The 15,702-nt window shown below is 39.7% G+C and overlaps 1 protein-coding gene across 1 annotated transcript in view; it reads right to left on the reverse strand.

Annotated features, from left to right (window-relative positions):
- Positions 1–15,702, reverse strand: part of ASPSCR1 (ASPSCR1 tether for SLC2A4, UBX domain containing) — a 155,233-nt gene that overhangs the window by 3,525 nt on the left and 136,006 nt on the right. The window contains exons 11-12 of the mRNA XM_051995329.1: positions 13,594–13,656; positions 13,174–13,226 (exon numbers count right to left, since the gene is read on the reverse strand). Of these exons, the coding sequence (XP_051851289.1) occupies positions 13,174–13,226; positions 13,594–13,656 (116 nt within the window). The remainder of the gene's footprint in view (positions 1–13,173; positions 13,227–13,593; positions 13,657–15,702) is intronic.

A 15,702-nucleotide genomic window follows, 5' to 3' on the forward strand; every position in this document is an offset into this window, starting at 1 on the left:
TGCCCATGACTAAGTAAATTGTAAGACATCTTGTGGACAAGAACTATGTCCTCTTCTTTTTCTATTTCCTAGCACAGGACTTTTTCTGTGCTAACTAAATCTTTATGAAGGATGAGCTAGCTTTGTCCAGAATTGCCTAGACTTGTGGCAGGGAGGGGTAACATGTTTTTCTGGGGATGAAAGGGGATGTTGAATCGGTAGAAAATAGTCCTCTAGATCCTGTCTAGATTGAGCTTTCAATGACTCCTGTATGCCCCACTAATCATTCTCAGTGAAATCACTTATTCTTCATCCTACTTATGCTATCGCTACTTAACTATAAGTTCTCAAAGAGACTACAACTGATCACTGAAATACATATATCCTGTTACATGCTGAGTACGTAAAAGGGCAAGCTAATAAAAACAAGTCTGGCTTTCTTTAATACTGCCCTAGGAGGGAGACCTAAGACTTCTTTTTCAGAAAAAAGCAAAATGGAGATGGTCCTGAAGTCAAGCCTGTATTGAAAAGGTAAAGATCCCTGACTTTGCCACTCTACCCCCAATCCTTAGTTGTCTGAGCCATAGACACCAAACAGCCTGCCCCAGCCTGCCCCAGCCTTCCTTCAAATTCCTGCTACAATTCTATCTCTTTCACTGATTCTTCCCTAGTCCTCACCCCTACATTATAATCACCCTTCCTCCTCCAAATTTCTCCTTCATAACCCCTTGCCATTTAAGCTCGGGGTAATATGCAGCTGCTGAGACAGAAAACATTCTTTCCATTTGAGACTGTGAGCAGCTTTAAAGTGCCAACAGTCCATTGGAGGAAAGGGGGGAGGGAACATTAAAAGATTAATAAGAAAATGAGAGCTTCAAAGAGCTACGCACATGGACACTGAAATTTAAGCTACCGCCCTGCTTACACAAAAAAGAGTAACGAGCCCTTTGAAAATTCAATTGCTGAAGATCCAGGATGAGAGAGCAGCCTGGGGTGCAGAGCTCAGGGGCAACTTGTCTGCCACTTTAGGAGGCCCAAAACATCTAAGACTTGTGAGCAAAAGAAGAAATCAGAGCGGTCAAAGAGTTTTTTGGAAACCTCAATGTCCAAAGTGTCACCTTGCCCACACCTTGCCTGTGGTTTTGCTTTGGTGTTTTGAGTTGTGAAAAGAAGGCCTTTCCTCTCTCTTGACTTTCAATACTGGCATAGGATAATGGGCTTTAGTTTAGAATCCAACTTTTTAGACTGTGGTTCAACCACATATGGGGTCTTATAACTGAATTGGGGGAGTGGGGTTTGCAAAATTATGATTTATTTATCAATAAATGTTTAATTTGTATATCTATATAACAGGAGTCACATAAAAATTTCTCAGGCAAAAGAAGGTCACTAGTGGAAAAGTTTAAAAAGCCCTGGTTTAGAACAAGAAATAAGGAAAATGAAGTGTAAAGAACCCAAGATTACATGGGTTGTAACAGGCAAAATTTAAACCCAGATCCTTGGGACGACAAAAATCCAGCATTCATAATCTACTAGCCAGTTATTCACTGCAGCAACCTTTACAAGTCTCCAGTATCATTAGCTCATTGTTCAAGAACCATTTTCATCTGGTAACCCTGTAGACTATCAGGGACATCAGAGGAAAGAAGAGGAGACAATACTCAGTCACCTGCTTTCCCTCCTTAGTCAATTACATAGCGATGAGTCTGGAAAGCCCTGTCTACTAATCCTTTGGAATTCAAAGGAGTGTTTTTCCTTTTAAGTTGTTATCAGAGCTTAATAGAATTCCAAGCTCTGGGAACAGGCAGGATTTCTCCCCATATATTCCCAGGATATCACCATCCTTTTTCTAGAATCTGGTTATCATTAAGGCAGCACTAGGCTGGGAATGGAAGCCCAAGGACCCAAATGGCAACTCAAGTGGGGGAAAATGGAAAAAGGTCAAAGACAAGATGAGGAAAGTACCAATCAGCCAGCTTCTGCCTGATACAGAGGCTCGAAGGGAGAAAGAAAAAATTCTGAACCCAGAATCTGTAATCTAGCTTATACTTGAAATTGTGACTATGATAGTTACTTAAGTCAATTAAGCCACAATTTTCTCATCTATAAAATGGGGAAGAAGGAAAATACCTACTTCAAGTTGTTTGTGAGAATCAAGTGAGAATGAGAATTCCACAAAATTTAAAGCACTTTATAAATGTCCGTTATTATTATTGCTAGGATATGGCAGCAGGCCAAGTGACTAATTGTTCTCATTCAATTTTTAAGAATATGGTCATGGTCATGGCCCTCTGGTCTGTTTTTTCCTATTAGTATTCTTCTTCTAATCTAGGAGGCCTAGCTCTTAAGAGATATAGTGCTATTCAGCACAGCAAAAAGGAAACCAAAGGAGATTCTTCTTTAGCAGTTTCCTCAAGGGCTAAGGACTAGAAGAAACAAGGTGTCCTAACTGGTAAGCCCCTGATGCATATTCAGAAGCAAGTGAGGGTACAAACACACACACACACACACACACCCCCTTCTTTGTAACAGACAGTGTTGATGGAAGATATTCCTATGCCAGTCACACTTCTCTCTATTCCCAGTTCTTTCAGAGGTGGTCTATCAATAAAGGTTATCTAGATAGGTTAACATATAAAACAGATATATCTGTTTCTAACTTTTGTATACCCTTCTCCAAGTTTAGGACATATTACAATATGACCCTTTATGAGCTTTCCTCTTAATACATGCAAGGTGGCAATTGAATAGTGGTGGATAAAGGTCACAAGCTTCCCTGCCATCACCAGAGCCCAGTCACTCCTCTCCTTTATCCAGGTTTCATTTTTCCCCCATCTATAAAATGGGAGAGAATAAGCCTACTTATCGTTTAATAAGATACTAAAAAGATTGTTTATCTTTCCCTTTCTCTAAACTTCTCTATTTCTGCTGAGGCTACAACCATTCTTCCAACTTTTTTAAGTGAACAGTTACTACTATGTCAACTTCAGCACTTATTTTCCCTTCCATCAGTCCTCCCCACCAATATTCAAAGCTAGTAAGCTGCCTATCTTAGCAATTCTATCTCTACAATCTCTTAAATTCATCCCTTTCTCTCCATACACTTGACTGAACACCCTAATTCAAGACAACACTGATAAACTGTACCTAGAATCCCAAAGATTTCACTGCCTCATGTCTCTTCCCAACTCCCATCCATCCACCAAACAGAAGCAAAACTGACACTCCTAAAAAGGTCTGAAAATGTCCTTGTCTTGTTGTTTCAGTGGCTCCCTATTACTTTTAGATAAAACACAAATTCTTCTGTTTGTCATTTAAAGCCTTCATAATTGGGCTCATGCCTATCTTTCCAGGTATTTCATTCTCTTGATTCTCATACACTACCAAATTGTCTTATTTGCTTTTCTCCGTACACATCATTCCATTTCCTATCTCTGGGCCTTTGCAGATGTTGGACTCCCCAGCCTCTCTCCTCAAGCTACCTCCCTCTTCTCCCCATCCTCTTCTCCAATACTTGGAGTGAATTCTTTCCTCATAGCTACCTCCTAGGATCCCTAACTTCCTGATCAACTGGGATCCACTGATTACACAAGGTCTTTCTCATTCCCTCATTTGTTACAGCAATACTCTCTGACTTTAATTAATAAGTATTTAATTGTAAATCTGTTGTATACTATACTCCTCTTGATAACATAAGCTGATTGAAGGTAAGTATGAATCTGTTTTTTATTTTTGTATCCCCATCACATAGCACAGTGCTTTGCAAACATGGACACTTAAATGCTAATTGAGTTGAACTGATTAAAAAACCCAAGTGAGAGAAAGCAATCAACCAACAAGAATGAATTGTTGATTTAATTAGAAAAGGGCTTCATGTAGAAAAGATGAAATTTGAACCAAATCTTGAAGAAATTGGATTCTCAAGAGGCAGAAAAGAGGAAGGAGAGTGTTCCAGACATTAGGGACATTCAGTGCTAAGGCTGAGAGATGGGATATGAATGTATCTTGTGTAAGAATCAGCACAGGAGGCCAATTTGTTTAAACTGTAGAGTGTGGGAAGAGGATGAGACAGTATAGAACATTGAGACCTCAATGATATTACAAAACATTAAGAAATAACATTAGGATAGCATTCTATTCTAATAAGTACTTGGTGTCCCTTGAATCAAAGACTGAATGAATGAGTCAATCAATCTATCTTGGGAAAAGGATCTTAATTCCCTAGACTAGATCACTAGAATATCTTGTTTACTGTAAACAATCGAATATTGGGAATGTGAGAATATCTTTTTGTTTATACAACAAAGAAAGGTATCCCTTTGTTTATTATGAAGAAGACTGAAAGAGAAAATAAGGGCATAATTTGGTTTAGGGATATTTTTTTCCAAAGGTGCAACAGCATTATTTAGTAAATCAAAAACCCCAAACTTAAACTTTATAACTTTGTTTTACTTTGGTGTGAAATTTCATTTATATTGTATTTCTAGATTTTCAAAGCATTTTACTAGCATATTTCACTTGATCCTTGTAATCTTCTGAGATGGGTACTAATATTCCTATTTTATAAATAAGAAAATTGAGATTGAGACAGTTTAGGATTTGAATTCACCACTACCTAAAGGTCTATAAAGCTTGGGTTGGAAGCGGCATGATTCTGCATAACAGGTGAACACTCCCCCTGCCTGAATCTCTCTCTGTGCAGAAATGTTTACATATTAATAAATTGTCTCTGATGGATTTTTTAAACCTAGGAGTATAGATTGTTTTGTTCTACAAGGAGTGATATATAGGAGCTGGAATAGCAGGTCAAAGTTAAGTTGTGAAAGGCCTTACAAGTCAAATAGAAGAGAAACGAAAATAGTAGAAAAATCCTCACAAAGGGCTCTGTAACTCACTCAGTCACCAAATGGGTCTACAATCCTCAGACAAACCAAGTCCCACCCCAAAAGCAGGACAGAATTTTTTTTTTTTACCACTTAGCAACCATTCACCATTCTACTAACCTCTCCCTTCCTTAACCAGCCCTCAGCTGGGACTCCTGCTTTTACTGCAAAGCTTTGGCTGTGATGCCTCCGTGGCTGCTCTGGCCTCACTCTGTAGCCTTAAAAACATCAGCTGTAATTTACAGATGAATTTTTTTAAATGTGGTATTTCATTTTGATACCACAAAGCTCTCCACACAAAACTCAAAACTACCTCCATGTCTCATGTTCCTCTTATCAGATCCCAATACATTTTCAAAGAATGCCTTTCCTTTAGGTCTAGGATACATTCACACAGCACTGTAAGGTTTACAAAACACTTTCCTTACAATCAGACAGGTGATGCAAATAATTCCAATTTTAAAAACAAGGAAAGTGAGGCTTAGAAAAGTATAATAGTATCAAAGAATCTAAGAGTTGAAAGGTTAAATTACTTTCCTAGATCATCCAGTTTATTAAGACAGAATTAATATTCTAGTGGTAAAGTTGGGTCTGAAACCTAAGGTTTATGATTTTTAATGCAGAGTAAACTGGGAAAGAGAGTAGGGGAGAAAGGGAAGAGAATAGAGGAGAGGATTATTCTTAAAAGTCCACTCTTATAGATAGACAAAAGGACATTAAGGACCTCTGGCAAATGAAATTATGTAAGAATGGAAGGTTAGGTGAAAGAGGAAAGGTTATATGTCCCCAGGATCCTTTACTTTGCTTGCTTTTGCCCCCTTGCTCAAGGTGCTCTGAATTTGAGTTTAAATCAAATAAAAGTTCCAACAAAACCCTACTGATTTGCAGAGGATGAAAAAACCATTGAGCAAGTTAAGGAGGAGACAGGAAAGTGTCTTAATTTCAGATGAGAATTATTACTGAAACAACAGACTGCTAAGCATAAAGGAGTAAGCAAATTCATGCACTTTGGGTCAGTGCCTGAAAAACCAAATCCCATGAATGGAATGGAGAATTTCATTTCTCTCAGCCAACACTTTGATTCAGTAGCTCTCCTGGATTCTTCTGAAGTGTTTCTTAACACCTGGAAATTATTATTCTTTCTCTCAGGGCACCAGAGAATCAATCAACAAGAATTTAGCTCTTATAATTTTTTGTTCTGAGAGCTAGAGATACAAATTAAATACCAAAAAATGCCTGATCACATTTTGATTCCAACAGGAGGATAACATGTATATGAACAGATTACGGTAGACTCATATAAAGTAGATGAAGGGCTACTTTAGAACAAGGTTCTTATTTAGGAGAGAGGGAGAAAGGGGTCCATGAAATCTTCTTGTTTTGTTTTGTTTCAATATTTGATAATTATTTCATTATAGTTCATTTCCTTTGTAATTTTATGTATTTTACTTTATGTATTTAAAAACATTATTATGAGAAGAGGTCCATAAGCTTCCCCACACTGTCAAAAAAAAAAAGCCACAATATGACAAAGATTAAGAGTTCCCACTTTAGAAAGAAAAGCACTAGCAGAGGGAGGGGCTCAGAAAAGGTCTCTTGCAGAAGGCAGCCTTTGGGCTGAATCTTGAAGAAACCCAGAAATCCTAAGAAGGGCAAGTAAGGAGGGAGAACATTCCAAGAATAAGGGTCAAATAGTATGGAGGCACCAAGATGGGAAATGTCATGTCCAAGAAATAGCAAGTAGATCACTATTGCTAGACCCTGGAGGATGCATGAAGGGCAGCCATGAACTATAATTTAGGAAATCTACTTTGGCATCTTCATGGAGAATGAAGGGGAGGGAAGGGGGAGAGAGACTTAGGCAAGGAGATCAATTAGAAAGCTGTTATAATGATGAGAGGAGATTGGGGTGTGTGAAGAGAGAAACATATGCAAGAGACATTGTGGAAGCAGAAATAAAGTAAAAAATACACATATAGATATGGATATAGATTCAAAGATGACAATAAAGCTGTCAATCTGGGAGATTGGGAGAATAGTGGTGTTCCCTATTGCCAGGAATTTGGGGACTGGAGTGGATGAAGGAGAAAAAATTATGCATTTTATTTGAGCATATTAAGTTTGAGATATCTGGGCAATATCAAATTTAAATATCCAACAGGTTATAAATGATATGGAAGTAGAGGGCAGGAGAGAGACTAAAGCTGGATATTTAGATCTGGGAATCATCAGCTTAGAGATGATAATTATGCTCATATATCTCCCAAGGATCTTCCACTGACAGCTACCTAACCTACTGCAACCAACCTTCCTCTAAGTCTTCTTACGTTTCATATTTCACAATGCAAGTAAGATCATCAAGTGAGATTGTATAAGAGAACAACAGAACCCAGAATTAAAAAGAAGAGAGACCCAATCAGTGTTGCAACATTGATAAAGATGGGAAAATTATTTTCTACCTGCTTCCTCCTTTACTACTTCCAGCAAAGTCTCCAAAGTTAAATCTCACATAGTTGGCAAACATACTCCCAAAGCCTTTCCAAACCACCCTAATGAATTAGAAAGGGGCAGTTAGATGGCATGGTAAATGGAGCATTCTCCCTGGAGTCAGGAGGACCTGAGTTCAAATGTGAACTCAGACACTTGACACTAGCTGTATGACTGTGGGCAAGTCACTTAACACCAACTGTCTTTAAAAAAAAAAAAAATCAGGGAAAGATGGAGATTTAAGAAGATAAGAGATACTCCTCTGGATGATATTAAAGGTCTCCCAGAACTAAGCAAGGAATTCTCTATACACTATCAGGTAAAAGTATTGTTATCTCTCAGGTTGCACATATCTGGATACACAAAAACTGATTTTAACACTCAGGATGATGTTTTTCTCACCTAGAAGGATCCTGGACTACCATCACCTAGCAGTGTCTATTCAGGGAATTCAAATTAATTTTGTAGATTTCATTCAGTTCAATGATCTGTGGAAAGTTCTGTAACATATTAAATTCCATTTGTTTAACTGAAAGTATATCAGCTACCATTTAATTTCAAACTAGCTGAATTAACCACAAATCATATTTAAACCATGTGCCACATTTTGCAAGAATCAATTTCCTTTAAAGTCACTGTGGGAGAGATAAATTTGAATTCCATAGTGGTTAAGCTGAAACAGAGCCCTTGCTTCATCCAGCATTTTACCTAAGCCAAACATAACTAGAAAAGTGCATATGAAGAGAAATAATTTCATATAACAAATTCCTAAGTACAACGAAAATGATTTTTTTAGGTTACCCATAGACCAAACTACTCTATTAGTAACAATAATAAGAAAGTTTGGAATCATTGAAGAAAGAACAGAATCCTCTGCTGACAAGATCTGTCTTGAACAGGTCTGGATGATGTGACTGACATAGATACTGTAGGAATTACAAGCTCAGGGAATGATAGTGACATTAAGGAAAGCTGGGAACTGTTTTTCTCAAGGATTTTCTCTTCCCCTCACACCTACATTGACAGTTAAATCCACTATTTTTTTTTGGAGCAAGGCCAGTTGGGTCTGGGGAGGCAACCACTGTTGTGCCAGATGTCAAATGATGCCCAGTCTCCCTTGTTAGGCCTGGGTGGCTGCTCCTAGCTCTCCAGGGATACCGGGTTTGTCCAAAGATTTCCAAGTGTGCTCAATCCCTAATCCAAGCTGGAAACACAATTTCTTTCTTTGGTTCTTTGTGGACAGCAAGTGTCTGAGGAAAACAGGCAAGGCAAATAGTAAGGAGGCTACTAGAACAGAGGAATGACTTGTGCAAATAAGTGTCTGGTCTCACAGATGACAGTCCACTTTTTATTCACTTGCTCCTGGGACAACTTCTCTTAAAGCTCTTTTGTTGTCTTCCAACAACCTCTCTTTGCTTTTTTAATTGTAAAATGAACCAGAATAATCATACATACACTCTGTGAAAACAGGAAACTCCCTAAAGGCATGTGAGAAAGGAGGCACAATTAATTAATGTTAAGAAAGTGCTTTGAGATCCATGGATGAAAGACTCCTGAGCTATATACAGTATCATTATTAGTACATTGGACTTCAAAGCCCAGATTCTTTAGGTTTTCATGAATTCCACCTGACCTGAAGAGATGTGAAAAAAGGAGAAAAAAAGTAAAGAAAAGCATGCATATATGTGCACACAGTGCACACAGAACACACACATACACACACACAAATGCATGCAAACAATGTACAATAGATTATACACATATGCCATTCAAAATCTAACTAGCCCAATTTATAGCCCTCAAGCAAGTGATGTCTGCCCCTAGACACCAGGAAGCCCAAAAAAAAAAAAAAAGGCGAAATCGCCAAGAAAACTTTGGAAATGAGGAATGGGCCTCTGTATCCTGTCTCCCTCTTTTCCCATAGATCTTGCTCAGGTATTCAGTTCTGCACACATAAAAAAGAGAGGGAGACAGAGACAGAGACTCTTCCACAGAAGAGTTAACTTCTATAGAAAACTAGAAAGATGGTATTTTCCATTAGCCCTCAGAAAGGTTTTGGAGGGTTGGGAGAAAAAATGTTAAGTAGGAATATGGAAGTATTAAGCAACCCAATTACATGAAAGAAAAGAAAGGCTTTGACCCAATACCTAGTCTTTAACCAAGAAGTCCAGATTCCTTTAATAAACCTCAAATATTACCTAGTCCAGCCTTCTATATGCTATTCTGTGAGTCTTAGACTCACTTGAAAAAAGTAAACCATAGGCTATAGAATTCCTAAAGATTACCAAGAAAAAGATATCTCAGAAACACCTTTATTGTCATTATAAAGGCAGATGATCTGGGTCAGGAAATTCTCACTGGGACTAACCTAAATTCCTCTTCTTCTAGTTTAGGATACCTTTTTGTTTCTTAGTATAAAATAATTACTGATTGCCAATACTATGCCCAGCACTGTACTAGGATTCTATGAAGACTAGAACTGGAAACAGAATTCTTCTTGAGAATAAGCAAAGTATACTTTCTCTATTAGTGTCTAGAAAGAAGACTCAGATCCTGACTTCCAGCTGAGTGACCCTGAAGTATTCCCATCATCCCAAATCTGCTACAATACTCTCTCTTTAGGAATACTACCTAAGTTACAGGCATAGAAGTGCTGGAATAGCCCAAGAAAAATCTCTATGACCTTTAATAGTGCTGCCAGGTGCAGGACACAGGAAGAAGGAAAAAAGGTTTATCAAGAACCCAAAGCAGATTTTAAAAGAAGAAACCAAAAGTCTCCGTAGTAAGCAAAGGCAAGAAAGCAAAATCTTAGCGATAGTGGGAGGCCAGAGATGCTTTCAAGAGCTAAACAGTTCTAAGCTGGAAACCAAAGGAGAAAGGAAGACTGGCTGAAGGATTAAGGAAGGGAGGGAGAGGCATACTGCACTTTTCTGAGAGTATTCCTCTATTATTCTGATTGTGGGAATAGTTTGGGCACAAGAAAGAAAAAAGAGCAAAGGTCCCACTACCTCTATTTAAAACCTAAACTGAGACAGACCACCACACCCTTCAATAGCTGTTCCCCTGCCCTTTACTCTAGCACAATCCATGATGAGATCACAGGACTGAAATTCAGAAGGTTGGGAGGGAACCATTCCTCTGTTTCAGTCCTCAGTTTCTCTTTGTAAAGAAAAAGTATCCTCAGGACAAAGAATGAATTAAAAGAAAATGCTGAACTCCATGGAGAAAGGCATCAAAGACCCATCAAGGATAACATCCATTTTGGATGTCAGGCGCCATGGGAGAGACTGCATGGCTAGAGAAGGCATGAGATGAGGGAGAACCTACAGAGATTAAGCCAGCTCTTTAGGTGTCTCAGGTTCCATAGGAAAGGCTAGAAGATAAAGAATGTGTATATGTGTGCATGTGTTTAGTTGGGGGACAAGGATTGCTACAAATCTCTTTGTCATACACTCACCATCCCCATTCCCCTTCACCCATAAAACCCAGTCCCTCTCCCCAGCAAATTCTAACATTCCAAATCTTACAACACAAATCCCTATAAGTTCTGACTTCCCCCAAGGCAAATGTCACTTTTCTGGAGTATGCAAGAGCATTCAGCAGTCTCCTCTCAATCAGGACCAGCCACTAGCAAGAAGGAGTGGGAGGGGAAGAAGGGGAGACCAGCCAACAACAACAAACTTGCCAAGGAAATGAAAGCCCCCTCAGCTTCCTTGCCTGCCACTCGCCAGGAGGAGAAAGACCTCCCTTTAGTCACTGCCAGCACTCTGATCTCTGGCAGGAAGGAACATACTCCCGGCAGAAGTGGTGCCAGGTCTGGCTGGCCCCATCTGCTGATTGGGGGCAAAGCTGACAGATGAAAGGAGATGGTTGCTGGTAGTAGGGAGTAAAGTGTCACCTGGAATCAGGCTTCTTCAGGTGGGATGGGGTGATGGAAGAGTAAGTTCAGTGTCCCATGGACTCCACAAGTCTGGGGCCTCCTAATTGGAAACATATGGGTCATGGGACCCAGAGCTCAAGTACAGGCTCTACAATGATGCATCTTCTAAATTAAATGTTTATCAACAAGCTAGCTGCCAAAATTGAGAAGTTAGGAGAGACATATGAAAGTTTCCTGGATATATATAGGGAAGCTCAACTTAAGAACACATAAGGAAGGAAAGAAATGTATTAAGACAAGATTTAAAAGAGAAGCAGAGCCCTCCCCCACTACAGATCTTGGGCTCCTTTTCTTGAGTTGTTTTTTCAATCATATCTTCCTCTTTGTGACCCCATTTGGGGTTTTCTTGGCAAAGATACTGGAATAGTTTTACATTTCCTTATCCAGCTCATTTTATGGATGAGAAACTGAGGTAAACAAGGTGCAGTAAATTGCTTACGGTCACAGAGAATCTGAGGCTAGATCTGAACTCACAAAGAGGATCTCCCTGACTCCAGGCCCAGAACTCTTACCTATTTGGCCACCTAGCTGTTCTAGACTAACCTCCCCTTCAATATTTACCCATCCCTTCCCTCTTCATTATAAGGTCATTTCCATTCATTCCCTTTCCATGAATTATCTTGTTTTGGGTTCTGATTCCTCAATTCTATCATTTTCCCCTTTATTTCCCACTCAGGGCAGTACCCTTTTCCCCATAATGGTCATGCTTCAAAACATAAAAGAAAAAGGGAGCCTTCCCATTCATAAATCATCCCCACTTCAGATTTGGGTACCTCCTGCTTCAAAGGCCCATGGAGCAATCATCTGTCATTTGAAAGGGGTTAATAGCTGTTATTAATTAAAATATCTGAATTGGCTTTGAAAAGGAAACCATTAAGGCAGCTATGCTGGGGAAATATATGAAGGAACTCTTGGAGAAGTATGGGGTAAGGAGGGGCAGGGAAGAAACTTTAGAAACATCCCTTTCTAGCTCAGGGTACCAGTTACCAGTAGGATTGGGATCCAACTGCTTCTTACCTTGACCCCATGGTTAAGGGGGAAAAGAAATGGAAATGGCAATATTAGTTAAGATTAACTTCTAAACATTTGTGACAAGGGGTGACTTTGGTATATATCCTGCATAGCCCTAATATCCCAGGGAGAAAGGCTGATGACAACACCTACTTCCTTCAAGTGGACCCTGGGGTACATGGAGGTATACAAGATAGGGCAGTGCCCTGTAAACCAGCTAAACTTAGCCAAGCAGGAGAAAATCCCAATACCAGGGTAAGGTGAGTCCCATGAAACAAGGGACAGAAAGTAAATATAAGCCCAAGTAAAAACCTAGGATCAGTCTTTCTGATTCTATTTGGGGACTCTATGCACATCAGTGGGTCCCAGCTCTTGGGACTGGACAACAGTTACAAACTCATCCCCTTTAGTGGGGCCCAGGCAGGAAGTGAAGGATTTTACAAAGCTCCATTCTAAACAACTTCAGAGTGGGCCTAATCCCTTCTTAATTCAATCTGCCTCTAAAAGGCTTTATTATATGCTTGGCAAACAAACTGCCATTAACTTTCTTTCCAAGTACTTGGAGCCTCATCCAGCAGCAGACCTTCTTAACCCAGCTGGGAGACTGTAGCCCAATGGGCAGACTCCTATGAAAAACCAGAAGCAGAGTCTGTACTCAGAAAGAACAGACAGAAAAGACATGAAATGGGACCTAGTACCACAGAGGAAAGTCGATCCAACTGGCTGTGACATTACCTGCTATATCTGATAACCGCCAAAGCATATATGGGACATTCCCCTAGCAGTCTTTTAATTGAGCTAGGATTCTATTTGGCACACTTTGGAACAACCCACTATAAACCAACACCCAGATTGGGGAACAGCCCCTAGTACCTGGAAGAGAGTCAGCGTGTTGTCACTCAGGATAGTTTTTGGAGGGGCAAGGACTGTGGAGAGAAAAAGTTGGTTAGATTAAGAGTAACCTCTGCCCTCACTCTTTCTAGCTCCCAAAACAAAAAAGCCAAGATATAGAGGTAAAACAGAATGGAGGAATTACTGATTGTGCCCAAACTGGTCCAAACCATCACTTGGCAGCAACCAATCTTCTGTATGGAGGAAAGAAGACAGATTCAGAGTAAGTCCCTTTCTTAGAAAGGACTCATACAAATTGTAGCCCCTATTCTCCCTTGGTAACTCCCCAAAACAACAGAAGATTTGGGAAAGGAAAACTGCTATGTAAGGCAACTTTCCTACTATTATTTCAGAAATAGAAAGGGATTTAAGGGAGAAGGAAGAAATTAAGAAAGAACTTACACAGGTAAAAGGACAATTCAGGATTTCCCAGGTGACTTCTCACAAAGTCTCGCAAATCTCCTACTGTAGAACAAGATGAAAAAGGAATTAAAAGGGAAAGATACATCAATATTTTAGCAGGACAATCATGACTTGCCTACAAAGAACCAGAAACAAATTTTAAGATCTGGGCTTCCTAACACTCTCCATTCTCCTTTAGGAGAAAAGTGGGAAGAAGCTGGTGAATCTGGCTTAAGAGACATTTTTTTCTGGATCCTCCATCAGCTTTACAATATCAGCTTGCAGAATTCAGAAATTAACTTTTTGAGAAGTCTATTAGTAATATTGTGTTGCAAAATAAGCAGGTCCAATCCCTTCTGGTCCAAGGTAACAATGAAATTTAATTTAATCCAAGCATCAACAATAAGAATTTGAACTCTTTTCATCTCACATAATCTAAGTATATTCTTCCTGGGAGTGCAGGGAAGCAGCATAGGAAGGCAGCTGTTAAGCAGCAGGGGCTCCCTTACTACCAAAATGTCAAGGACTTTATTTGGAGAGGCAGCAATGCTGGAGCTATGAGAAAATGCTAAATTATGTCTTCGCCAAAGTATACTCCTCTATCTTCTTTGCAAAGTATACCTTAATTCTGAGTTCTCTTTATCTGCTGTTTTATTTTTCCTCTCTTTCTGCTACCCTGAAGCAATCCTACTACCTCTAACTACATCCTGAATTTGCACTATTTAGTGCACAGATTTCCATCCTGTTCCTTGATTAAAATAAAAGTCCCGAATAAGGTTAAATCTCTCTGATGCAAGAGTACATAGCTAAGTAATAGGAAGGTAAAACTAGATAAGGATGCAGAAAAAAGCATTACTATACAATAACCTTAACTATCCTCAATAACACTCTGTTGGAATCCTTATGAAGTGCTAATTTAGCAAGGTATTTAGCAAATCCTCTAGCTCACTAATGTATTTAAGTACTCATTGGAGTTCACACATTTGGGAGATTTCAAAGTTTAGTGGGAGATTTCAAAGTTTAGTATGAGATATCCGAATTCACACCTCCCTTAATTCCTGCCTCCAGAAAGAGGTGTCAATCTTTGGTAGATCATATATAAAGACGCTCTTAGCTTCGGGTTGGAATTACTTTGGAACATAGTCAGGGGTTGGAGAGGAGCACTCAGGGAGGAAGCCCACAAGCCCTCTCTTGGAGGCAAGAGAGATTCATTCCATTTTCCACCCGGTTAGCTTAGAGGCCTATCTCTCTGCTTGGTTCCAAGAGCTCCCTTTGAATGTCTCCAAATCCAAAGGTTTGTCCTTCAGCCTCCAGCCTTTGTTGGAATCCTTTCGAAGTGCTAATTTAGCATGGTACTTAGCAAATCCTCTATTCACTCTGGGAGGAAACCCATAATCCCACTCTCTAGTATCCCACAATCCCACTCTTGGAGAAGGAGCATAAATAGAGCTTCAGGGAGCCAGTCATTTGACTTCTGAGTTACTTCGGAACATTGCCAGCTTAGAGGCCTATCTCTCTGCTTGGTTCCAAGAGCTCCCTCCAAATGTCTCCAAATCCAAAGGTTTGTCCTTCAGCCTCCAGCCAGCCAGGTGGAAAATGGAATGAATCTCTCTTGCCTCCGAGAGAGGGCTTGTGGGCTTCTTGCCAGAGTGCTCCTCTCCAACCCTTGGCAATGTTCTGAAGTAATTCCAACCCAAAGCTAAGAGCCTCTTTATATATGATCTCCTAAAAGGTTGACTCCTCCTTCTGGAGGCAGGGATTAAGGGAGGTGTGAATTTGGATACCTCATACTAAATCTTGAAATCTCCCAAATGTGTGAACTCCAATGAGTACTTAAATACATCAGTGAGCTAGAGGATTTGCTAAGTACCATGCTAAATTAGCACTTCTAAGGATTCCAACACACCCCCATTTTCTCCTTCTTTCATTTGATCTCTGGTAATGAGCTGACATACTTTCTTGCCAACACAAACCCTTAATCCCCCAATCTTTTTCAGAACATATTCTCAATATATCCCCTCTTTCACCTTCTCCTTTTTCTCCCTATTTTCTCTTTCCTCCTCCTGTCTGTCCTTCTATCTTCCCTGCTTTTCAAACACCCCTAAGTCT

The sequence above is a fragment of the Antechinus flavipes genome, chromosome 4, assembly GCF_016432865.1.
Source record: "Antechinus flavipes isolate AdamAnt ecotype Samford, QLD, Australia chromosome 4, AdamAnt_v2, whole genome shotgun sequence".
Classification (NCBI taxonomy): domain Eukaryota; kingdom Metazoa; phylum Chordata; class Mammalia; order Dasyuromorphia; family Dasyuridae; genus Antechinus; species Antechinus flavipes.